The sequence below is a fragment of the Pipistrellus kuhlii genome, unplaced genomic scaffold (assembly GCF_014108245.1).
Source record: "Pipistrellus kuhlii isolate mPipKuh1 unplaced genomic scaffold, mPipKuh1.p scaffold_m20_p_3, whole genome shotgun sequence".
NCBI lineage: Eukaryota > Metazoa > Chordata > Mammalia > Chiroptera > Vespertilionidae > Pipistrellus > Pipistrellus kuhlii.
The window spans coordinates 178,381,437-178,408,189 of NW_023425529.1; the positions used below are offsets into that span (position 1 = coordinate 178,381,437).

Below are 26,753 nucleotides of genomic sequence, written 5' to 3' on the forward strand. Positions count from 1 at the left end.
AAGTAAACCTCCATTCCGGGAGGAAAAGCTGGAACAGTGGGAAAAGCAGCGGCAAGGACTGTGTAAAACTAACTGCATAAGTTGAATAACCCACTTTGCACAATTCTTATTCACACACACTCAGTAGCTTTGGTTTCTCCCACCCTCAAATCGGCACGTAGTTGTACACTCAGTCAGTACACAGGCTGCTGACACTGCTTTATTGGACGTCATGAATACAACTGACATAGAAATGAAGTGGATACGGTCATGCCCAACTGGCATGCAGTTCACAGTTAATTGTGAGAGTTTGAAAAGTTAACAAGTGTGATTAGCATTTTTCATAAATATATTGATTTCTGAAAAACATTTTTAGTAACTACTTAGTTTAAAAAAATACATATTGATCAAAAGGAAAAACTCAATCTATTAAGTGGATGATCCCTAGGAAGGTTAAAAAAATGGGTTCATACCCCATTTTGCACAAGTCTGACATGTTTACCATTAATTCACAGGACCTGGGCCTCGGGTTTGAAGCTAACGCCCTGGGGTTTCTGGAGGTAGGGTCATTACGAAAAAGGAAATCCCTCCGTTCTGTGTATAAAAGACTGTGTTGCATACTGATTGCTTCATGACCCCTAAAAAGGATTTCTATTCAGAGTCAAAGGCCCAGGTATTACCCATTAAGAAATACACAGCTGAATGTATTTCTCCCTCCAAGTTAGTGAAATAACATTGCTGTCACAAACCGGAGACAGTGGCAAACTGTATTAACTTAAGTAGCAATTAGTACCAGGAGGAAAAGACGGCTATACTGGAAAATATACAAATCTGTAGATAACAGTGGAAAACAATTTGCAATAACTGTTACGCAGATGTGCTGATTCAGCGCCCACAAGACTCTTGCTTTATTCTATGGAAGGGGGTCCCACGACAGTTTAACTGCCCATCCCCAAATGTCAAAGTGAAATGAAACTCAACAAATCCTAAATGATTGTTGTACTTCAGTTATCTGTAAATAAGAACAATCAACTGTTGCGGCACAAATGCCTGTGAATTGTAAACATACGGAGACGAACAAGCTCACGCCTTAAGCTGCCCTGAGTCTTGGCTTTTGGTCAGCGGTCAGGTGGCTGCACTGGTGGGCCACGTGAGCTCCCACCTCGATGTCTCAGTGCATTCTGCAGGCCCAGTGTGTGCTCACCAGCCTACACAAGGGTCTGGGCAATCCCGCAGGTAAGTTTCAAATTGACCTTTGGTGACGTCCATCAAGGTTGTGAATACAGTCAGCTGAAAGAGAAGTTATTTTTACTTTAGGATGTTTTCAATTCTAAGATGTCCTGATTCACATTAGCATTTCTTAATGAAATTGCTATATATAATATTTATAAAACAAATGTTATATATTTCAATAATATAAAGTCTAAATAATAAGTTAATAAAAACAACTGACTTCAACAGACTATTTTCCAGGTTGTGAATATGATAGGCTTGGGAGAGAAGCAAGGTCTCTTCCTGGGCAGCACGCTGCTTCCCCAGCAATGCTGTAAGACGCAGCCTTCAGCCTATACTCCGTAGTCATGCAGAGCCTAATGGTATGCTATGGAGTATGAACAGTGTTGCTTTAGCTGTCCGTATCCTTAAACCATACCCAGTGGAGGACACTATGCAGGCATGTAGATTACAAGGCATACGCATGAGGCACATGGAATCTAAATAACGACTGTGAGCTCATGATGATGGCATGGGCCAAACGAGAAGTGTGGCGGGGTCAGTGGCTTAAGAATGGCTTCCTGCGGGAGCCAGATTCGGATCTGATGCGACGGGCAGAGGTGACAGAGGCAGGCTGATTTTAGGGAGGGTTAGGGGGAAGGACCAAAGAGAAGGACAAATAGGAAAATCAGGGTGTGTATATCTAGAATACACGAGGGTGACTTATTAGTACATTGGGTGACTAGGAAACTGCATTTTTAGCTATCGTGTGGAAAAAAGATAAAAAGATGTAATAGTTTATCTAACGCTAGTTAAACTATACCCGAGAAACCCTAATCCACCAAGACACAAAGCTCTGCCTCAAAATGGACTGGGTAGGTTTTAGGGGCTAGTTGTACAGCATAAGATTCTGGTGGCCAGGGAAAAGTCAAGGCTAAAACGATACAAGTAAAACTAAAAACAATACTCTGACCAAACTGCATCCAAGACACAATGTCCCGTCCCAAACGTTCTTTGTCCCATCCCAAACGTTACTCTGTTAATCACACAAATACATTTTTAAAACCCGGCCTTCAGTGAACATGCCTTGTGATTCTAGCTCTGATTTCTCCGATGGTAACAGGGAAAGATAAAACTGGACCAAATTCTTTACCCTAAAAGCAAATATACGTATATATTTTAAATACCTTGTTGAGGACAGGTTTTGTTGACAGGGTATCGTATAAAGTCGGTAATGAGATATTCTAAAACACAAAAATAGTTTGTTCAGTACATCAAATACAGAGGTCAACAGCTCCACACAAATGGATCATTAGGAACCAACACATTGTCAATCACACCCCCCCCTACCCCCCCCCCCCCCCCCCACACACACACACCCTGCACCTAAATGAATTTCCTTGGGGCTGCTGTTAGAAACACAGGTCATGGTTCTAATGTTTCACTTTCCTTTCTGACTCTTCTTCCCCTTTTAATTCCTGTCTGTCATCCCGCTTCACCAAGCGGTTTCCAGAATTAGAAAGGGAAGCACTGCAAAATTTTGCTCTTTAAAAACAAAGCAAAAAACCTCCGTGGGGACTATCCGTGGATAATGGGTAACATGAGGTTTGTAAATTCTACAAAGGCCAAATAAAAATGCCAGAGCTAACACAACCCTGATGGGAACCTTTTCTTTCTACATCTGACTGTGAATGCTCATTACCTCCTGGGTTGTCTGGTTCAGACACGTCTTCGCAGCTGATCTGCGATCATCGAGGAAGAAGGGATGTTTCCAACGGTCATAGTTGGTTTCTACGACAAACCATCTGTCCTCCTTGAGGTCGAGTCTAGATAGGAAAAGAGACTCCTCTCAGGCCGGGGCCTTAAGCCTGTACAGATGTCAGTCTGTGCTTTAGCTCCTGCTTTGCTTTAACAAATGTACTTACTCATAAACATCCAAGGATCTCTTTCTCTCTCGTGTAATCACACAGCCCTCCCCCGACTTGTTGCCTCCCAGGATGAAGTATGCTGGGGCCAGTATCTTGGTTTCGGTCAATATATACTTGGCTTCTTGATAACTACATAAACACATTTTTCAGAAAGAAACATTTTTAGTTGACTTGAAATGGAAGTTTTTAAACTACAGAAACGAAGCGAAAAATATCTGAGCAGCACATTTTAAAAAAGATGGTGAGCAACGGCTCAGCAGGAACAATCTCTGACTCCTGCGTGGTGAAACATCGATCTGAAATGTCTCCTCTAGGCTTATGGACAAACACAACAGTCTTAAGAAATCATCTTCCACCCTTATTGTCTATGCCTTTCACTCAACAATAGAACAGGGAAAATCGGATCACTATATATAGGATTTAGGGAAGAGAGAGTAAAAATTCAAAATTAGGGCTATTGATCAAGGAAGAGGGTCTTCAAAGATGATTACTAAATCTTATTCCCTGGAAAGCATTAAAAATGGAATTGATGCCCTTTATTCTAGGTCATGTAGATGTAGTGCTGGCTAAAGGCAGTTTTGCTATTATAAGATTTCTGCACCAGCATAGAATATAACTTCTAGGTTAACAGGTATTATGATTTAAATGGATATTTTATTATATAACTAGAGGCCCAGTGCATGAAATTCATGCATGGGGGAGGGGGGGAGGTCTCCCCTCACCCAGCCTGCATCCTCTTGAAATCTGGGACCCCTCAGGGGATGTCCGACTGCCAGTTTAGGCCCAATCCTGCAGGGATCCCTGTCGAATGGGCCTTAACTGGCCATCGGACATCCCTCTCACAATCTGGGACTGCTGATCCCTAACTGCTCACCTGCCTGCCTGATCACCCCTAACCACTTCTGCCTGACTGACTGCCCCTAACCGCTGAGGGGCAGCTGGCCGGGGTGAAGTACCGTGGTGGTTCTGGTCTCTGGTCATTCTGCTATTTCGGTTGCTAGGCTTTATAGGATTTGTATTTTGGGTATAGATCCCTTCATAGTGGCACTATCTTAGTGCCACTTAATCTGAGCAGCACATTTTAAAAAAGATGGTGAGCAACGGCTCAGCAGGAACAATCTCTGACTCCTGCGTGGTGAAACATCGATCTGAAATGTCTCCTCTAGGCTTATGGACAAACACAACAGTCTTAAGAAATCATCTTCCACCCTTATTGTCTATGCCTTAAAGTTCTGGAAGATAGAACTTTTTAAACAAACAACTTCCTTACTTTAAACACATACACCACACACACAAGTGAAGAATTCCATATGAAATTCACCTACAAAATTCTGAAATGATTCTTCAGCTGAAGATAAAGCTGGGAAGTATTTTTCTATTTTAATATGAGTAATTTAAATAAACAATATACTAAAAGAATCATACACCATGTCAAGAGGGACATAGTAAAGGCCATAGATGATGAGCCCACAGCTAACATCTTATTCAACGGTAAAAAGCTGAATGCTCTTCCTCCAGGAACAAGACAAAAATGCCCATTTTATTCTATACTAGAGGCCCAATGCATGGAATTAATGCAGGAGTAGGCCTGCCTTCCCGCAGCTGCTGGCACCAGCTTCCCTCTGCACCCAGGATCTGGGCTTCCCTCCGGCCGCTGGCAGGCACCTGGGACCTGGGACCTGGGCTTCACTCGCAGTCCCAGCTTCATCTGGAAGGATGTCTGGAAGGACATCCAGTCTAATTAGCATATTATGCTTTTATTATTATAGACTAGTAGCCCATCGCGTGATAGAGTGAGCAGTAGGCCACTCACCACTTCCCCGGAAGCTGCCAGGAGCCGCGTGCTTCAGCGGGAGGCGGACCCGCCGTCTCCTCTCCAGGCCTGCACTCATCTGCGAAGGCTGTGGGCCAGCCCTCCCCCACTCCCAGCCCCCACAGCCCCTGGACCACCAGAGGCCTCCATACGGCAAGGGTGTTGCCATGGTGAAGCAAGCATTCTGCCAGGCTGCTCACGCTGCCCGCTCTCAGCGGCAGTGCCCCCCAGGACTGGAGGACTCCTAAGAGGCTGAGGGGACTGGGCGCCGCCATCTTTGTGACAGAGTCATAGTTAACTTGCATATTACCCTTTTATTAGATGGGACTAGGCACCTGTCGCAGGAATATTCCTGCAAGACTTCTGGCAGGCTTCCCCCCTGCCACTGCCACCTCCCCCGCCCCCCCACCTCTCCCACCCCACCTCAGCGCATTCGTGGCCACTGCCGCCTCCGCTGCACGCCTCACCCCTTAAACTAATGTTACACTTTAATTATGTAAATAAAAATAATCTTAAAATGAAATACTAGATTTGATAATAAAGCAAATGGATTACCTTGTACTATTCTCCAGAACTGCTCTAGTTAGAAACCCGATCCACATGGCATCTTTCTTTCCCAAAATCCATTCCAGGACACCTGGAAGAGGTCACACACAGTGTCATGGGACCTGGAGAGGTGGGTGTTCACCAGAATGTACAGTCAGGTAACAGCCTCCACTCACCCATAAAGCCGCCGTTCGTGCTGAAACGCTCATTTAGTGTAAGGCTAAAGAGCCCCTGAGGAAAAGACAAGGGAGTGAGGTCAGGAACTTGGCCCATCCTGTTTCAGGCCTCTCACTGCACTGCACATGGTATATCAAGACCTGAACTGGGTAACGGGGAATGCAAAGATAATAATCGTGGTCATACCACCTTGTATAGACAGAGCTTTTCCGAAGTTCAAAGGATTTTCACACCTAGTGTACGAGACAAGTAGGTGGGCTGGTGCTGGCCTCACTTTTCTAACTAACTGCAGGGCGGAGAGTTAATGCCTGAAGTGCCGAGGGACAGAGCCAGGACCAGATTCCAGATTGATACTCCCAGCCCTCGACATCCAGCCCCATGCTTTTCACAGAATGGGCTGGGAATCCTTCATTCCTTCCCACCCTTCTCTGCGAGGAGCTCAGACCTCTCAAGGTGACCGGAAATACAAAGGGACACACAGGGGCTTCTTATTCGTTTTAGGGCCTCGTTTCCTTAGATTCCACCCTCGGAGCATAAGAGCAGGACACAGGGCTACCTGTAAATTACATAACAGTAGATTCCTTACTGGTTTGAATCCTGTTAGCATGCCCACGTAGCCAGCAAAGCTTGAAGCCTTGAAGACAGTCTTTTTGTTTCTTTGGAAATCCAAATTCACGGTTAAAGGTTTTAGCTGCTCGGTTACGGTCCAGGTGTTATTATTTATATTCCACCTATAAAAGACAAATTTAGTGACACTTAAGAACAATGATGATAACGAAGAATATGATGATGATGGCCAGGCATTATGTTAGGAACTTTACCTATCTAACATGATACTATCTACAGATGATGTATAATATTATAGAATTGTACACCTGAAATCTATATAATTTTATTAACCAATGCCACCCCAATAAATTCAATAAAAAAAGAACAATATGGGTGGTTTTATCCTCCATTCTTCACATGACAAAAGCGAGGCTCAGAGAAATTAAGGTACTTACTCCTCCCAATATATAAGTCTATAAATAACGAACTGCAGATTCAAATTTAGGTGTCTAATTATAAAGCCGTTATTCTCCCCCCCCCCCCAAGAAAGAGCAAGAAGACATAAAATAGAATGCCATTCTTCCTTTTAAGCAATATACTAGACATGCATCTGTATGTTGCATGCATCTGGGCCTTCAAGCACACCCCAAACTTTTGTTCACTAGGTGCAACTCAGTTACGGACTTGCAAATAACTGAGCAAGAGTATACCCATCTTATCTCAAAACTCTGTGGTCCACTCCTGTCACTTCTGGCCACACTTTGAGGGTGACCTGGGACTTTTCACCATTGTAATAAACCCATTCTTCTCAAGGACTGATACCATTTTCTTTACTTACCCAAGAAATATTCCGAAATCCATGTTTCGCCCATGTATTAAATGACCTAATTGAAAGTAAGCAAGAGACATGTAGGAGCAGTTATGATAGTACAACTAATCTTAAATCAAAGCTGGACACTGAAGTCTGGTTAAATGATAGTCACAGCTACTCAATCCAACAATAAGAATAAGCCGAGTCCTGGCACCATAAGCCAAACTGTTGTACCAGTCACATCAGCCAGATACCCCCCCATAATCTCTGTGAGCACAGGCTTTCAGGTGGGATAAGAATATGGGGGAAGGATCAATGGTCATTCTTTGGCCCACTATGACAGGGTCCTACCCGAACACAGCTATGTTAGCCTCCCCTAACGTGACCTGCAAACATGCTTCAGGCTTTGCCACCAACACCTGGGCACCTCAAAGAATAGGTAAAAAATAAGAGAGAATTGGGGTAAGTCACGCTATGCCCTATACTCTGAGATGTGCCAGGAAAACACGGGAAAGGAAGGGTGGGCTCCATGGGGCCCCTGGGCTGAGAAATGGTGGGAGAAGATTGGTTGGTCCTGGGCTTCAAGGGAAGGCTCACGGGGTAATGACGCCCCCTGTGGGTACTTATGTCAAATAACAAAGATGGGTACGAGTAGACTATGAGGATAATCTGAGACACTTCTTCCCACTTGTTTCGTGTGCCTGAATTAAACTTCAATAGGCATTACAATGATCTTAAAGTGAGGATAGTTTTCAATCCACTTGTAAAACTTTACCAAGATCCATACACTGTATGCAACATACACAGAATCTGCATGGCAAGCCTAGATTCTGTAAGTTCTAATCCCACTCATTTGGAAGTTTCTTCCTTGACCCTGTGCTTGGCAGTGCTCACCCTCCCTCAGCGTACTTACCTTTCTTGTCCTCTGCTATGATTGAGGTGCAAATGGTAAAAAATTCATAGAAAATATTGAATGAAATAATCTCTCCTACGAGAAAAGATAGGACATCTTTTGGTTAACATACAGAACCATGACATTATTAGAAAATTCTTCTTCAAGAAAGGGTTGGACTATCATCACCGTGTGAGCTTTTGCTTTGGCATGCCCATAAAAAGACATGTACAAGGATGTTCATAACTGTTTATTCTTAATCTCCAGAATCTGGAAACAAGCCAAATATCCTATTCATACAATAAGTATAATCAACCAAACACAGCAGTGCATACTGTTTGGTTCTACTTATAAGCAGTTCAAGAGTCAAAAATAATCGAGGTTGAAGTCAGAAGAGCCGTCACCTGGGGACAAGGTATTATGTATTGTCTATGAAGGGGTACGATGGAGCATTCTGGGTGGCTGGGATTTTCTGTTTGTTGATCTGAGTTGCAATTACATGCATGTAATTTAAAAATTCTGTTGAACTATATGCTTAGGATCTGTGCGCTTTACTGTATGTGTATCATACCTCAATAGAAAACATTTTGTGCTTTATTACATTTTTAAGAGCTGAGAAATGAGCTTTACCTAAAGGTAGGCCAGTCACATCTGCAATCCCCTTCATTTCCTCCTCGTAAGGGCCAGTGATGTTGCCAAGTAGACCAGGCTGAAACAAAGTAAATTAACCATCATTCGACCTAAAGAGTTGCTTTGAGATTTGGTTCTTTTACATACGATTTGTAATATTCCCAACCCCAAACCCAGGAATATTTGGTGACATCCAGAAACAGTTTCCAGTGCCAAAACTGAAAGGGTACTACTGGCATCCAGTGGGTAGAGGCCGAAGATGCTGCTACCCATCCTTCAATGTGCGAACTGCCCCCCCCCCCCCCCACACACACAACCAAATATTTTCCAATGCTAAATGTCATTAAGTTAAGACATCTGTCCTAGGGCCTTGGTGCCCCACCCCATCCTTTGCACCCTGCAGGCCAGGGAGGCCCCAACGCAAAGACAGAAAGAGGGTGAAGAGGAACTCTCAGGGGTTCTGGGGCTGCACCCTAGATCTTCCATTGGTTCCACCCAAATTTAAAGACTGAGAAGCAGAGGCTCCCTGCAGGGCCAGGAGGAAACGCAATGGTTGGTGACTGCACAGCCACAGGAAACACGCAGCCCAGTGATGCCCAATGGCTGCAGCTGCTGCGGGCTCCAGTGTCCTGGGCAAAGCACTTAAGAAAGACACCAAATGTTCAATAACGAACTTGAAAGCCCAAGTGTACATTAAGGGGAAGGAGACGCCACACTCCCAGATGAAATGGGTATATTTGCCCAAATGCTCTGTAAAATTGTCAAGATTTTAAAAAACACTAAAGGACAGTTAACAGCCAAAATTGGCCATGCTATCCCATGTCCCTGTTCTGATGGTACTAGAATGTCCAGTCCCCAAAGTTCTGACAGTTGTCTAGAATAAAGGCAAACGTGCCCAAGCTCCTTAGAAGAGGTTGTAAAATTATGCCTTTAAATAAATACCAGAGCCTTTTTTGAACTGTGTGTTCCTAAATTTATTGTAGGAAATAATATTTCTTACCAGCTTTTGATCCACTATCTGCATGAGTTTTCCACTTGGAACAAATATATTCGCTGCATCCCTCAGGTAATTCAGCATAACCTTCAGCTGAAAAATGAGTGAATGCATTCATTAATAAACATAAAGTCTTGACATTTAATATTAACATTGATTTAATGAAAACAGATATAGAACTTTTTGATTTATTTGTAGGTAGCTAAATAAAATTAGGTGATTTTTTGAAACTATTTTCAATTAACGAGTAAACAAAATACATCTTTAGCATGACCTCTGATTAACTACTTAAATGAAGGTGATGACTCAGAGAGAGGCAAACAAAGGCAAAGGCTAGGAAAGAGAACAAGAAGCTCCAAGCGCCCAGCGGGTGTGGCTCAGAGTTTGACTTATGAACCAGAAGGTCATGTTTCAATTCCCAGTTAGAAACCTGGGTTGCTGGCCCAATCCCCAGTGTAGGGCATGCAGGAAGCAGCCAATCAATGATTCTCTCCCATTATTGATGTTTCTATCTCTCTCTCCCTGTCCCTTTCTCTCTCTGAAATCAATAAAAATATATTTAAATGGCTAAAGTACTTAAATGTAAGACAGGCAACCAAAAAATTCTACAAGACTCTATAGGCAGCAAAATAGCAGATATATGTCAGAGCAATAACTTTACCAACACAGCTCCTAGGGCAATGGAGACTAAGAAGAAAATAAACAAATGGGACTACATCAAAATAAAAAGCACAGCAAAAGAAACCATCAACAAAACAACAAGAAAGCACACTGCATGGGAGAACATATTTGCCAATGATATTTCTGATAAGGGTTTAACCTCTAAAATTTTTAGGGAACTCATACCACTCAACCAAAGAAAGATAAACGATCAAATCAAAAAATGGGCAAAAGATCTAAATAGACACTTTTCTAAAGAGGACATGCAGAAGGCCCAGATACATATGAAAACATGCTCAAAGTCACTAATCATCCAAGAGATGGAAATCAAAACAACAATGCGGTACCATCTCACACCTGTCAGAATGGCTATCATCAACAAATCAACAAACGACAAGTGTTGGCGAGGATGCGGAGAAAAAGGAACACTCCCTTGTTCACTGCTGGTGGGAATGCAGACTGGTGCAGCCATTGTGGAGAGCAGTATGGCGTTTCCTCACAAAGTTAAAAATGGAAATCCCATTTGACCCCGTAATCCCACTTGTAGGATTATATCCCAAGAAATCAGAAACACCAATCAGAAAGGATGTATGCACCCCTATGTTCATAGCAGCACAATTCACCATAGCTAAGATTTGGAGAGAGTCTAAGTGGCCATCAGCAGATGAGTGGATTAAAAAACGGTGGTACATTTACACAATGGAATACTACACTGCTGTAAAAAAGAAGGAAATGTTACCATTTGCAACAGCATGGATGGAAATGGAGAGCATTATGCTAAGCAAAATAAGCCAGTCAGAGAAAGATGAATAATATGATCTCACGCATATGTGGGATATAATGATCGACATAATTTCATGAACAAGAATAGATCCAAATGGCAGGGGGTGGCAGGTTAGAGAACAACCAAAGGACTTGTATGCATGAAGATTAGCATATCTAATGGACACGGGCACTGAGGCAGTGGGGGCTTGCCTGGGTTGGGAATGGTTGTGGGGGTGGGGGGGTGTCAACTGGGGAAAAAGAAGACAAATGTAAAACTTTAGTCAATAAATAAATAAATAAATAAATAAATAATAAGCCGCTAGCTCCAAGGAATGACACCTTTTCCTTTAAGGTCATTTATGCTAAACTAAAGTCCCGGTGCACAAATTTCGTGCAACAGTGGGGTCCCTCGGCCTGGCCAGTGGGATCCAGCCAAAACCAGCTCTCTGACATCCCCTGAGGGATCCCGGGTGGTGAGAAGGCACAGGCAAGGCCGAGGGAACCTAATGGTGCGCAATCAGGGCTGGGGAGAGATGGTTGGCCAGCAGGGGAGCACCGCGGGAGGGCTCCAAGGCCTGTCCGGCCCATCTTGCCAGTCCCAATCGGCCAGATCCCAGCAGCAAGCTAACCTACCAGTCGTATGGTCTGCCCCCTGGTGGTCAGTGAACATCATAGTGAGCGGTTGAGCGGACTTAGCATATCATTAGCATATTGCACTTTGGTTGAACAGCTGACCAGTCGACCAGACACTTAGCATATTAGGCTTTTACTATACAGGATGGCAGAAAAGTATCCAAAGTTCATTCTTCAAGTATTGATGTGAAATTTCATAAAGTGTTCATGAGGTGTTCATTTATACATGCATTATATTCAGTAAATCAGATTTAAGACTGCAGCGTACCGAAGGTGCCTTGTCGGTGATCAGTTCCTGCCACCTCTTGTAGGGCGGTAAGTCCAGGTTGATGGTGTACCACGGCACTGGCCCCCGATAGCTGCAAGGAGAGGCGCATCATCTTGAAACGGTAAAGGCGGTTTTTTTATGGGGGTTAGAGAGTTATATCTATATGGATATGTTATAGATCCTTAATGACAACACAGACCTTAGGCCATGGCTGGTGTTGCTCAGTGGTTGGAGCACTGGCCAGCACACTGAAGGATCTTTGGGTTTGATACCTGGTTAAGGGCACATACTTGGGTTGCCCATTTGATCCGTGGCTCCAGTTGGGACGAGTGTGGAAGCAACCAATCAATGTGTCTCCCTCTCATCTCTCCCCTCCCCCCCATTCTCCCTTCCACTCTCTAAAAAATTAATGGGAAAAATATCTTCGGGTGAGGTTTAATAACAACAACAAAATATGCAGAGAAATTGGTACTCAAAATTTGCAAAAGCGAATATTCTGGTACTTCTGCCCTACCCTGTATAGCCTCATAAGGAATATCAGAAATCTTAGTCTAGAATTATACATTCTGGAATGTGAACGTGGACTGTGGCTACGGGAAAGAATCAATGTTGGTTCCAGAGGTCTGTGTAGCCTGAATATCACTGCTAGGAAATACCTGCCCAGCCTTCCCTCCTGAGTCTCTGCAGAGGGGCCGTCTAAGCCTGGGACCTCTCCACTGGGTCTCCCAGTCACCCTGCCCCTGAGACAGGCTGCGCCACCGCCAAGCCGTCGTGGGCGTCCGCGGGGTCCTCTTCCACCAGGGGGGCCTCCTGCATTGGTTCCCCATGGTGGCGTTAGAGCCGTTGCTCTTCACTCAGCCACCGTCGTCCTCCTCCTACACCTCCCTCTTCTCACTCCTCTGGGTGAATCTAAACCCCAAACTCCCTACCCACCGATTTACACACAGCAATTTCTGCGGAGGACACAGCAACATCCGCACCTTTCCCTTAGCAACGGGGGCCTGGGCCCCCTTTCTTCCTGGTGGATGAACTCAACAACTACTCTCTGTTGCTATGGAAACATTATCTTCTGGCACTGGTTACAAAACTGAAATAGCCCCTAAGGGTGTGCCATTCAGTGATTTGTCAGCTAAAAACTGCCTGAAAACAGCCAGCATTTGCCCCATTATTGCTCTGCTGGGGGGGGGGGGGGTATAAGGATTGCTCTAGGTCAGCGGCCGCCCACCTTTCGGACCCCAGGGACCACCTGGTCTGCGGACCAATGGTTGGCAACCGCTGCTCTAGGATAGGTGACCGTGTTCCTGGCTGTTAAAGTAAAACGTGACCCATACTTACATCCACGGCAGAGACGGGTTAGTCCCTAAGCCAGTGTTTTTCAACCTTTTTTGGGCAAAGGCACACTTGTTTCATGAAAAAAATCACGAGGCACACCACCATTAGAAAATGTTAAAAAATTTAACTCTGTGCCTATATTGACTATATATAAAGTAATTCTCTTGAATAGGAATCAAATAAACACAAAGAAAGTATTTTATAATTACTTTATTATGAAATATTAAGTAAACAAAATAGTGAAAAATTATAAAATTCTTGTCTTGTCTGCACCTACGGCACACCAGGCAACATCTCGCGGCACACTAGTGTGCCGCGGAACAGCGGTTGAGAAACGCTGCCCTAAGCCATGAGTTGTGCTCCTAGTTACACTCTGCTGTCACGAGTTAACTACTGATTCTCTAAATGTGCTGCTGCGCTCGGGGTCTAGGACCACGTGTGGGGTTTTGTGAAACTGCGAACCAGCAGCCACTGGTGGTGTGATTAGGACAGGCAAGGAGCGCACCCCTGATTCTGGAAACAGACTTTCAAACAAAATCAACACATTTTGTTCTTTTCAAAGCATTCTCAAAATCCCATTTCCTTAGGAAGGAATCTGGCAGAAATACCAGTGCAAAAATATTTATATTACGTAGATGTATAAATATAAGAAAACAATGTTTATCTGTAAATGTGTGTATACACATGTATGAACACACTCTCACACAATCAGCACTTTCGAACCAGTTAAAAGCAGGGAAGGCTGGCTGGGCAATCAATTCATAGACCCATATAAGGTGCGCAATGAGAGCAGGAAAAAGCCTTGAACATGGAAAGTTACTCAGTAAATGTTCAATGAACTGGGGCAGGGAGACCGGCCAAGTGAGGCGCACCATCACCAGGCTCCGAGGACGAACATGCAGTTAGTGGTGAGAGACAGAAAGGAGACCTTGGGGACAGCAAACCCTGGGAGGGCTGGACCCTGCCCCAGCTTTAGACTAACATAGAAGCTGACTGGTTCTAAATTACTTCCTGCCAAAGGTGTGCCTCTTTCTACAGAAAGGCCTGTAAATTTAGCCCTGGCCGGTTTTGCTCAGTGGATAGAGCGTTGGCCTGCAGACTGAAGGGTCCCAGGTTCAATTCCGGTCAAGGGTATGTACCTTGGTTGCTGGCACATCCCCAGTAGGGGGTGTGCAGGACGCAGCTGATCCATCTTTCCCTCTCATCAATGTTTCTAGCTCTCTATCCCTCTCCCTTCCTCTCTGTTAAAAATCAATAAAATAAATTTTTAAAAAATTTCATTTAGTACAGTTTCGTCGTACCTGGAACAGAGGCTATGAAGACAAGTGCAGCACAAACTGTATAATTAGAGGCTACAGATTCAGAAAAGTCATCTTGCTATACTGGTTAAAGTTTTACTCTGCCCCCACTTCACCCCCGTCCCAGAAGGCAACTTTCATTGAGCATGAAGAGCAGGGCAAACAAGATCACCTGCCTTATGCCCTAACTGGTTTGGTTCAGTGGATAGAGCGTCAGCCTGCGGACTAAAGGGTCCCATGTTCGATTCTGGTCAAGGGCATGCACCTTGGTTGTGGGCACATCCCCCGCAGGAGGTGTACAGGAGGCGGCCTATCAATTTTTCTCTTTCATCAATGTTTCTAAATCTCTATCCCTCTCCCTTCCTCTCGATAAAAATAATAAAAGATATATTTTAAAAAGATTGCCTGCCTTATAACTTTCCCTTCTCTCCCACACCCTGGTACCCTTTGGACTGGTGAGCTAGCCCCAGTCTTTCTCACAGACCCAAGTAGCCAGCCACAAAGGATCTAAGGCCACCCATATATCTAGACTACAAATATGAACATCAGTACATTAAATATTGGCCTTACCTCCAGATTTTCCAATCCTGCTTTTCCCTTGATAAATTTGTTTACCATGCCAGGGTTTATTGCTTGTATGGTTCACCTGTAAGACCCTACATCATTTGTCCCAATATAATCTGGTAGTTTACACTCAGGCACCATAGAAAATCCCAGGTCAGATCTGCGTTTGTGAGGATGAGGAAAGTGCCTACTGGTAGGTAGAAGAATTTAGTGAAGAATAGAAATCTCCTCCCCCCTAGAAGTGAGCATTTTAATCATGAGGTATTTTCATGTTTGACCAACGTCTTAGTCAAATGCATAATACACAAACTTGAGAGAGAAGAAGAAGTTTGTCTTTCTTAGAATAAAGGACATGACTTAAATTTTTTCACTGCCATTATTTTTATGAGAACATTACACAGGAAAATGTGAGTTTTGATCAACTCTCATTTTTACATTTTACTCACGTTGGTCCAGAAGGAGGGTAAGTTGATTTTCTGCAGTCTTCTGTCCACTAAAAACAAACAAAGAAAATGTACAATTTCAGAAAATAACAAATTGAACAGGCAATTTGCAAAAACATTTAAAGCTTATGAAGACAAAATCAAGTATGGTTTGCCCTTTCAGACCATTTCAATGCCTCTTAATAGTCTTTTCCTCCTGTAAACACTTTGAAAATCTCAAACATAAGTGCACGTTCCGTCTCAATTCCATCTGCCCTAGTAATTTGCCATTTGTATTGCAAATATATCCTAGCGTGTAGAGAGGAAGCCTAAGCAGATGGCAAATGTATGTCAAATAGGCTGATTTATCACTGAATTATTTGATAGAATGTGATGTTACTTGAATCTATGAGCCAACCCGACTGCAATGAAGATTTGCATCCCAAACCAGATTTTCAGGGCACGCTGTCCGGGGCCCTTCATCATCTGGTCAGAACTTCCCCTCCCAGCCTCTCTTCCTGCCACGCCCCGTTCCGTGGCCACGTGCAGCCACGTCCTAATGTATCTCGCCCTTCCATGCCTGTCTGTACAGGCGCCGTGCCCGCTGCCTACAAGGCCTGTTCTCTCCCGGGGCAACTTCTGGCTTCAGCATCCGAGACCCAGTTCCAATGCCGGTGTGTGTGTGTGTGTGTGTGTGTGTGTGTGTGTGTGTGTGACGTCTTCATCTACTTTCCATATGAACATAGTCGTCCCTCCTGCTTACTCCCACAGCCTCTGCACTCAGCGCCATTACCATACTTGAGCGTTGCATTATAATTATGTTTGTGTCCCTCTTCGCTACCAAACATGTGGCCTGGAGGTGATGGCCCCTGCGGAGGCAATGAATGAATGAGGCCACGGCGGAGGCAATGAATGGATGAGGCTCCCGGAGGAGTGTTCAAGCTCAGTAGTAAAACAGAACCAGATCTTAACACCAGCAAAAAAGTCCACATGGATTTAAGGTCCCTTAATTACTAGTTCAAGAGAGCAAGCATGTTTATCTTACCTCTGAGATCCAATCTTATCCAAGTAAAATAATTTTTCAAGGGGAGGAAAAATTCACAATAAGCAAGGAGTAAGAAAGGAACTACTGCTGGGTCTGTCCTCTGAGCCCAGAAACTATCTGCAGGAAGCCTGTGTGAGAACGAAGCATTCACATCTCGTTTTAACGTCTAATAGTCTGGGCTACGTGTAAAGCAGCTTGACATGACCTGTGGTTCTAACGTTCACTGTTGTCAAAATAACTTTGCTACAGTGTAAGTTTCTCGTATGAGTGCTGTTTTGCCTTGTGATGTTGGGAGGATTTTTATTAAGAAACAGTTACCAAGTATCAAATTGTCAAAGGCTAATTCAATCATTAGAATTTAAGTTCTGTTTCTAAGTTACTGCAAGGTAACAATATTTTATATTAAATATCCATTTGAGAACCATATAAACTTAGCAAAAGCTAATTCCCAAAGCCATTCAGTGTTTAATCAGAGTGGATGAAGGAGGTGCAGGTTCACAAATGTCAGCCTCTGCCCTGAGCTTACAAACCCCAGCCAAACTTTCCCGCTGCGAGCCTGTGTCACTGCTGGGTGGTGGGAGTCCACAGAAGTGAGGATGACTACGTCTAAGGGAGCGAAAGAAGTTCATGGCTGACATTCCCTGTTCAACAGCACATGACAGGTTCAAGTACATTCCAGGCATACAGTGTTTGCCAACAGAGAAAATAATTCACAGCCACAACATTTAAACACCATTTCTACAAGTTTTATACATTTGTCCAACTAAGCCTTTTTCTGCTTCGTACATATTTTTACCAGTCACAGCAGATCCCACTCCAGCTCTCACGGAATGACCGAGTTCTCAGCTTCAACCTGCAGTTGTGTCAGACAGACTATTCATAGAGACTCGTTCCTTCCTCTCACACTGGGCACCGGTGCTCCCACACGGATCAGTAACAGGTGACAGTCATGTCGAGAATCGCGTGCCTTGTTCTTCGATTGCTATCGATGCTGCTGCCAGCGTCCTGGGCAGCTGCTCTCCCCTGAAGGCTCATGGTGTGGACCAGGTCTTCTCATGGGCTGCCGTCCTCTGCGGAGTAAGCCGCACTGGCCAACGGCTCTCCTTGCTCTGCTAACCAACGAACTACTTGGAGACTGTCTGGCTGCATCCTCATTTCACTTTTAAAGTTTACAAAGGGATTCTGCTATGATGAGATACTCTGCTCGACGTTTTCTGATCACCTTTCCCCTCTGAGCTGGGGGTGCTGTGAAGACTGCTCCATCTTGTAACGTCACCTCTCTGGGTTCGTGTATCGCCACTCTGCGTCACTGCACCATAAACACAGGGTCTGCCGTCTAGCCCGGTAACAAGATGGCCCACACTCCACTTTGCCTTGCCTCGAGAGTTAGCTTCTTTTCTCGTTTTGACACGATAGGTTTGCTTTGGCAATTTTTAAAGAAGATTAAAATAACATGGCGTCCTGGTTGTTATTGTTTAGTGAGCTGTTGTTGAGTCACTGAGTGCCCACAGCAGCAGTGAAAGGCTGGCGCAGCCACAGACAATGAGCGAAAGAACAAGTGTGAAGTGTTCCAGACAAAGGCCGTTTATGGTCCCTGACATGTGACTTCCTTGCAATCTTTACCTTTACGTCTCAAAATAGTAATCTTTTGATTCCCTACAACTTTTTAAAATTCTGAAACCGGTCCTTAGCTCACAAGGCCTTCCAAGAAGGGCTGGCAGGCGGGGTCTGGGCACCCCTGCCCCCTCCGACTCCCCGGGGCTGCGATTCGGGAATCCGAGTACCAACCCCCACAAACCCACCCACAAACCGTCCTTGGCCTTGCTGGACCATCTAGTCAGAGTCTTCTAGGGGCTGCTGCACATGTGTGGGGCTGCTGCACATGTGTGGGGCTGCTGCACATGTGTGAAAGAGAGAAAGAGAGGGACAGAGTGTGGGCTCAGTTTTCTGCCTCAATAAGGCTACATGGCAGCTGACTGCAGGGGTGGGGCTGGGTTTTGTTTTTTTGTGGGGTTTTTTTTTTTTTTTTGCCATTTAATGGCCCCTCACTTAATGCTCCTTCCATCCTCATTGAATATTCTTACTCTCCAAATAACAGAATGTACGAGCAAAAATAACCTCCCCCCCCCCCCCCACACACACACACTCCACCAGAACTACAGGGGAAACGGTCATATCAGAAAAGTATGACTCAATTATTAAGAAAAAGGTCCCAGATGCAATGGGAGTTTCATAGGCTTCAAGAATGAACGGAATAAACATTGAGAGAATAAGTCAGAAGCTGAAAAAAATACAGGACATAGTGAGTATGACATAGGTTTGGCTCCTTCGGTTGCTGAGAAAAAGAGAAAGCAACCAGAAAGTCCAAGGCAGACAATCCGTGTAAGAAAGGCACGATATAGATATGAAGAAACAAAATTACAGTTCAAGTATGAGTATCTGACAGAGTATATATTTAAATATTCTTTCGGTGCCATTAGAAGCTCGGCTTTAGAATTTCAGGAAAGGAAACGTAATCATAGTTACACTGGGCAATGACCGATATCTACAAATCTTTCCGTTACAATCATGTTATCAATGTTTGCTTAAGCAAGAGTAAAAGTATGTAGATGGGAAGAAGGGAGAAAAAGGTACAGGGGTCACCAGGCCGGTGGAACTCAGTGATTGAGCATCCACCTATGAACCAGGAGGGCACATGTCCAGGTTGTGGGCTCGATTCCCAGTAGGGAGAATGCAGGAGGCAGCCAATGGATGATTCTCTCACATTATTGATGTTTCTAGCTCTCTCTCCCTTCCTCTCTGAAATCAATAAAACTATATTTTTTTGAAATACGGGGGTCAAAGATGTCTCCCTGTACCACTTCAGATAACCCTCTGACCACCCCCAGGGACCTCAGGAAAGAAGGCCCAGGTGTGCAGACACAGGTCATCTAAAGGATGGCCATTACGGACCGGTCCACAGGCTCAGCATGCAGGGCCGGTTCTGCTAAGAACGTGCTTTTCCTGCAGGAAGTCAGCTTTTCTGTCTCCTTGGGCACCCTCGGGGTACTGCTTCGTGTTCATGGTTTGCAGACCCTAAAGCCTATGAATCAATCTTTACCATTTATTTCTAGCTAAAGCTTCTGGACTCTTCCTGAATGTGTTTGCCACAAGCTATCAGGGACTGTAGGGTCATGTGGGTTCAAGGCCCGGCTCCATGAATGATGAGCTGGTTACAGAGCTGGTGAGAGAGAGAGCTGGAGTCCAGACCCCAACCCAGCTCTCTGGCTCTCTCAGCGCTTCCCACAGAGATAACAACAAAAGCAACGCCCCCGTTTAATTCCTGGTTGGCGAGGATCTGCCCTTCCTTCAGGGCTTTAATGATGGCTGAAGTAAACTCAGCAAGCCAATGAAATTTAATGATATTCATCTCTCCCTCATAATCATATTTGCATGGCTGGCCTGGGTCCCAAAGCCACTCTATCTCCTATGAGACAACCGAGAGGAAAGCTAAAAGTGCTCTGTCAAGTCTTAGGAGAGGACCCAACCTGCCCCAAAGGTGAGAGAGTAACCTAGCCATCACGCATGTAGGAGTGAGGTTGGAAAGATACTGTCCTGTGATAATCACAGCTGCAATAGGTAAACATGAAATTCTAATACATGAACTGCATAGAATCTGGCTGTAAGAATAAAAGGTAAAAAAGTCATTTTAAACTGACTGGAGGGGGGGGGGGGGGGGAGTAGAGTGGAGACAGCTACACCCTCACCTAAAAGGGAGATTTCTATCAGGAAAGAGGGTTTCAAAATCTATGCATAGACTTCCACAGAATTACAATGAGCGCATTTGTTATTTAAAGTTCCTTGCTATCTCCAAATTTAACTGCACATGGATTTGATAATAGACAACCTTATCAAGGTGAGCATACATTTAAATAGATGAGAGGCAGAGATTCTACACGATGGGTTAGGCATATTACGCTTGGTGCTACTGTCACCAGGAAAAAAAACACACAAGCAACTCAGAATTCCGGTCCATCTCTCTCTCATGCCCCTTTCTCATTTTTGCTCCCTAAGGCCAGAGGAAGTGCTGAAATGTTCTGTGAACACTTTCTGGGTCAGTGAATCCTCTGATCATACTGGTTATTTAGAAAGAACTTGATCCTCTTTTAAATTAATTAGTCTTTATGTCCTCCCACTCATTAGGACAAACTAATTATAAGGCTAGGAGATACTATACTTAGTAAAATAATAAATAAAGGGGAAATTTTTCCATTAGTGACTTGAATGGCCCACACCTAAAAGCAATGGCAGGAGTTGTACAGCTCCTTAAAGTATCTGAGCCCTGAAGAATCGGTGAGCACCTGGTGAAGAGGCGTACAAAAGACGTGCAAAAAGCCTTCATGCTCTTGTCTGATTCACAGACTCAGAAAAAGGCAACGAAAATAAAGAAATTATACCATCAGAAAAGAAGCTGAACGATTCTAGCAAGGCAATTTTAATCCAATGCTTTATTTCAACAACTATTTTCTAAAGAAGATTTTTCTTAACATGTTCACCGTGCACAACAGGGCAGACACACACCTACTGAATAAGAAAAGGCATGTTTCTTGCATATATAGCAAATTCAAGTGAGCATGCAAAGCTTTTCATCTGTTGTCTCACTTTGGATGGGATGACATTCAGGTGAAAGAAATGTGAATAAGTCCTCCATGAGGGCAGGGACCTTACACCTTACATCATCGACCTGTCCCCAGCATCTGGAACACAGTCTGGCACACAGTAGGTGTGCAGTATTTGCAGACTGACGAAGTGAACAGACTCTACCTTCTGTGTTCCTACCTTTGGGTACATACTGGGGACAAGCAGATGCACTGACAAGAAAACTGGTCAGATGGGGTGGGGTTTACATGATTCCTGAAAACTCTGTGGAAATCATTGCTAAACCCTGATTCAGTAGCTAAGGTCATAGAAGAAGCTGATGCATGAAAATAAGTTCAATTCGGCAATTAATTCCTGAGCCATTATGTTTGTGTTCACACACTTCAGGGATCTGCTCAGCGTTATTACTGAGAGTAGCCATCTCCTACTCCAATTCCTTCCCCTCTGATCTCTCCTCAGCCGGCTGCAGCCTGTTACCTGCTCCCAGCGCTGTGCTGGCCAAGGTGAGCAATGGCTCCAGCTGCCAAGCCCAACAGACACCTGACGTGTCAATGGCATCAGCATAGGTGACTGTGCCATGCTCTCACTCTCCCCTCCGGCTGCTGCATTAACGTGCTCAGTTCTTCTCTACCTGGCACCTGCATGCACCGGTCCCTTAGCCTGGGCCTAGGCCTCTTCTCTTTTCTTTTCTTTTCTTTCTTTCTTCTTCTTTTCTTTCTTCTTTCCTTCCTTCCTTCCTTTCTTCTTTTCTTCCTTCCTTCCTTCCTTCCTTTCTTTCTTTCTTTCTTTCTTTCTTTCTTTTCTTCTTTCTTTCTTTTACTATTTTGGTTTTATTAAAAACAAAAGGCAAGCCTGGCTGGTGGGGCCTCAGGGTTGAGCTCTGACCTATGAACCACGGTTCAATTCCTGGTCAGGGCATATGCTCTGGTTATGGGCTCCATTCCTAGTAGGGGGTGTGCAAGAGGCAGCTGATCAATGATTCTCACTGATGTTTCTGCCTCTCTCCCTCTCCATTCCTCTCTGAAATCAATAAAAATATATTTTAAGGAAATGTAAAATTTAGATGTAAATAGGACCCTGGGTTTTCATCTACCAAATATACATATATGTTTTTCCATCGCCATTTATCATCTCCGTGCTCTCTTCTACCCCCCTGCTTCCCTGTCCCCACATTTACCCCTCACTGCTGTCCATGTCCTTGAGTTCTTTTTTGCTCAATCCCTCCCTTATCCCCCAACAGAGCTGTCTACCTCCTCTCTACCTATGAGTCTGTCTCTATTTTACTTGGTAGTTCAGTTTATTCATTAAATTCCACATATGAGTAAATTATATAATACTTGTCTTTCTCTCACTGGCTTATTTCACTTGGCATAATGTCCTCCAGGTCCACCCAGGCCGTCACAAAGGGTACCATTTTCTTCCTTTTTACGGCACAGAAGTATTCCATTTCCATTGTGTAAATGTACCGTAGCTTTTTTTATCCGTCTTCTACTGATGGGCACGTGGGCTGCTTCCAAATCTTAGCTATTGTAAATAACGCTGCAACGAACATGGGGGTGCATATATTTTTTCCCAATTATTGTTTCCGGGTTTGTTTTTGTTTTGTTTTGTTTTTTTGTGTGTGATAAATTCCCTGAAGGAGAATTGCTGGGTCATAAGGCAGTTCCATTTTTTATTTTATTTTTTTTTATTTTTAAAAATATATATTTTATTGATTTTTTTACAGAGAAGAAGGGAGAGAGACAGAGAGCTAGAAACGTCAATGAGAAAGAAACATCGACCAGCTGCCTCCTGCACACCCCCTACCGGGGCTGTGCCCGCAACCACCGTACATGCCCCTGACAGGAATCGAACCTGGGACCTTTCAGTCCGCAGACCGACGCTCTATCCACTGAGCCAAACCGGTTTCGGCCATTTTTTAGTTTTTGAGGGAACTCCACACTGCTTTCCACAGCGGCTGCACAGTCTGCATCCCACGCACAGTGCACGAGGGTTCCCTTTTCTCCACATCCTCGCCAGCACTTACACAATGACGATCCCCTCCCACCTGCTAGGCCTCTTCTTTTCTTCTCTTTCTATAACCCCTCCCCCTCCATGTCCACCTGCTCCCACGGCTTCAAGCACTATGCCTGTCACTCCCGAATCTCCCTCGTGAGCTCCAGCCGCGAAGGCCTGCTGGGGAGCTCCGGACTCGGGCTGGAAATCTGACCTAAGCAGAAGGAAAGTGACCTTTACTCTTCCACCCCCAGCATCTCTCTCCCCATGCTCCCTGGGATTCCACGTTCACCACGCTGAGCACCCAGAAGGTGCCTGCCTCTCACCCCCATCCAACCCTTCAACTCGGTGGAGACACTTCCCCCTGAAGGTCCCCCCTTCTCCCCTGGACTCGTCTCCTCCCCTCCACCCTGGCTCCCTTTCCACACACAGTGATCTTTTTAGTGAAATGGTCTCTTGTCTTATCTTGTTTAAAACTATCCATGGCTTCCGGTGTGGCTCAGTGGTTGAGCGCCGACCTATGAACCGGGAGATCATGGTTCGATTCCCGGTCAGGGCACAGCCCGGATCGCAGGCTCTATCCTCAGTGTGGGGCGAGCAGGAGCAGCCAATCATGATTCTCTCTCATCACTGATGTTTCTATCTTTCTCTCCCTCTCCCTTCTTCTCTGAAAGCAGTAACAACATATCCTGAACAAGGCCTAAGAGCCTGCTGACTCTGCCTCCCTCTCCCGACTTTTCTGCATCACTCTCGTTACCACCATCCCTCAATAGGTCTCCTTCTAGAATCAACAGTAAAGAATGACTCAGGAAGAGCTTAAAATATGCTATATTCTGAGAGCCTCAAACAAGAAGAAACAAAGCCCACAGACATTCCAATCAAATGACTTTTTGTGTGTAATTTAAAGTGGGAACTCATTATTCACATAAGTCAGGAGTAGTTTTGAAATAGCTTTTGTCCCTATGTGGCTATACAATGTGTATCATGTAAAATGGTTCAAAGTGAAAAAACGGCTTACTCTTGTCAGAGATGGAGGTCACTAAACTTCCGTGAGGTTCCAGAGATCCTTTCAGCCGTGACTCCCCAGATTTTCCAGGTCAGTGATGAAATTAAGAGGGAAGCCCAGCCCACGGGGGGTCCAACTTTTCATCCTCCCAGGAGATGTTAAAAAAAACACACACATGCATAGAAGAAAGAACACCTTAACCACAAAAACTGGGAGGCCACGAAATCAGAATGACAGCCAGCATTCTGACTTAATGATTTTAGTTTCATGCTTTCCTCGTTCTCACAGGAAAACGGGAAGTTCTCAAGCAGCTTCCCACACCGACCTCAGAAGCTGGGCTAGATGCAGACAACCACTATTCTAGGGAAGGACTATTCAAGTCATGGAGTCAGCTGGCTCCTCTTGTCTTAAAAACAGCCTTTAAAATACTCTTGCTTAAAAAAGTGAAGTATTGGGAAAGAAGGAAAAAAGCAGCCGCCGACAGCTGAAACTTCTCTGAGACTCACAACCAGACCTCAGTGTGATCACGCTGGTCGGACACCCACGGCCAGGCCACTTCTGTCCCCCTTTTTGGATCTAACAGATCTCACAGAATTCCTAGCCCAGGGAGGCAGGGTAAAGCCCGACAAAGCAAGGCCACTCATGATTCTGTGTCACACGGACGAAAACAAGGGTGCTATGCAACCCACAAAATACCAAACACCCCCTTCTCTTGCTAAATGAATGACTGTGTCTTCTTTGCCCAATCAGGGAATTGCCCCACTTTCTAAAAGCATTCAATGCCCAGCAAACCCCCGGTTCCTGAGATGGACCTCCAGATCACACAACCAAACTCTCAATTATGGAACAGGTTCTCTCTAAGGCCTTTCCTGAGAGCCCCACGCTCACCCAGGCTGTGCTCCCTCCCTCGCCACAAAGAGTGATGATTTGTTGAACGACCAGTTGTGGTTCCTGGGGAGTTTGGCTGAAGGGCATGGATGGTATCAAAGTAATAATGTCTTTAAACATTCCCTGATTCCAACCACTTCAAAGCATATTCATTCCCTACCCATGGTAAACACACCCATTTTATGTTTCCTTATACTCTTCCAATCCTGTCCACATGCATATATTATACATCCTTCTGTTACTGAAATCATTGTACATACTCCTCTGTACTCTGCTTTTACTTGCTTCACACAATAACCTTTTTAAAAACTTATTTTTTTTTATCGATTTCAGAGAGAAAGGGAGAGGGAGAGACATAGAAACATCCATGATGAGCGAGAATCATTCACTGGCTGCCTCCTGTATGCCCCACGCTGGGGACTGAGCCCATAACCTGGGCCTGGGCCCTGACTGGGAACCCAGCCGTGACCTCCTGGTTCACAGACGGCTGCTCAACCCCTGAGCCATGCCAGCCGGGAACGATAACAACTTTTAACCGCTGAATATTAATCCCACCATGACGTTATCCATGATGGATGTCATGATATCCTTAGAGAAATAAGCGTCGGAGAATACACATCTTGCTCCTAACTTGTCAACATCCTCTCTAAGCTGTTCTAGGTCCTCCTCCAGGCTCAGGTCAAGTGCCATTGATCTGATCAAACTGGCAAAGAGAAATGCGGTCTCGCTGCTTTTCCGGAGGAGAATTGGGAAAGAGCAGGAGCACCAGCCCGGTGTCACAGGCTGAGTTTAGGCACGCTTCGGTAAACAAAAGTGTGACCTCTGGCTAGACTTTTCCTCCCTCCGTCCACTTCCTCCTCGGCGGCACAGTCCGGGTCAGGCTGCGGCCTCGCCTTTGCAGTCTGTGTTCCTGGAACTTGGGGCACAGAACCGCAGCCCGGGACGGGCGGCCCCATGGCCTGGGGGGAGGGCGCGGCAGCCGCTCCCGCTGCCTTCCCGGGCGCCGGGGTCCCCATCAGGGGAAGGGAACGCCCGAGTCACCAGGCCGCCCCCCGCTCCGGGGAGCCATGCACCCAGGCCGCCTGGCAGGTGCTCTCCGCGGTGCAGAATGCGTGCCCAGAACTGGGGGAACCAGGGCCCCCGCTGAAGATCAAGGGGTGGGGGTGTGTGTGTGTAAATCACAGCCACGGTTCTGCAGAGCAGGAGCTCCCTGAGAGGTTGCTCCTAACAGCTGTGCCCCAACCACCTGCACCCCTTCTTTTCCCCCCACCTCCTTCCCCCTCTCCCGTCCCCCCAAATCCGCGCGCAGGCAAACGCGACACCTGCTCCGATGCTGCGGGGATCAGGTGCTCCCTGAGAAGTCTGCTCCTAGCTGCTGTGCCCCCAAACATCCGCACCCCTTCTTTCGTCCCCCTCTCCCCTCCCCGTCCCCCCAAATCCGCGCGCAGGCAAACGCGACACCTGCACGGGTGCTGCGGGGACCAGGTGTTCCCACGCCCGCCCTCCCCGCCACCCCCGCACCCGCGACCCGCAGGCTCACCCACCGGCGGCGCGTGCTGCGCCACGGCCACGGCCACGGCCACGGCCAGGGCCAGGAGGCCGGCGGGCAGGCGACTCCGGCCCAGCATCATCGCAGCCGCCGCCGACGCCGAGCAGAGACGCGCCGAGGCCGCGAGCGAGCGAGCGGCGCCTCCTGGGCCGGGCGAGC

At 45.6% G+C, this 26,753-nt stretch overlaps 1 protein-coding gene across 2 annotated transcripts; it reads right to left on the bottom strand.

Annotated features, from left to right (window-relative positions):
• Window positions 1–186: 186 nt before the first annotated feature.
• On the bottom strand, window positions 187–26,753 carry ASAH1 (N-acylsphingosine amidohydrolase 1). 2 transcript variants are annotated; one of them, XM_036459265.2, is made up of 14 exons: window positions 26,590–26,753; window positions 15,498–15,544; window positions 11,858–11,948; window positions 9,538–9,624; window positions 8,538–8,616; window positions 7,929–8,003; window positions 7,043–7,088; window positions 6,242–6,386; window positions 5,655–5,709; window positions 5,488–5,569; window positions 3,117–3,248; window positions 2,894–3,017; window positions 2,379–2,435; window positions 187–1,269 (listed from the first exon to the last, which is right to left on the bottom strand). In XM_036459265.2, exons 1-14 carry the CDS (start codon window positions 26,674–26,676, stop codon window positions 1,180–1,182), a joined length of 1,197 nt encoding a protein of 398 aa, XP_036315158.1. In that variant the 5' UTR covers window positions 26,677–26,753; the 3' UTR covers window positions 187–1,179. The 2 variants fall into 2 exon arrangements, with proteins under 2 accessions (XP_036315158.1, XP_045444887.1); XM_045588931.1 differs by lacking the exon at window positions 7,929–8,003.

Bases quoted from the DNA above. Each gene is read 5' to 3' on its own strand.
- ASAH1 (XM_036459265.2), bottom strand. From the start codon at position 26,676: ATGATGCTGGGCCGGAGTCGCCTGCCCGCCGGCCTCCTGGCCCTGGCC. The intron at 5,570-5,654 runs GTGAGTGGAGGC...GACCTCTTCCAG, and splicing joins CACGAACGGCGGCTTTATGG to GTGTCCTGGAATGGATTTTG. The intron at 3,249-5,487 runs GTAATCCATTTG...GTGTTTATGTAG, and splicing joins GTTCTGGAGAATAGTACAAG to TTATCAAGAAGCCAAGTATA.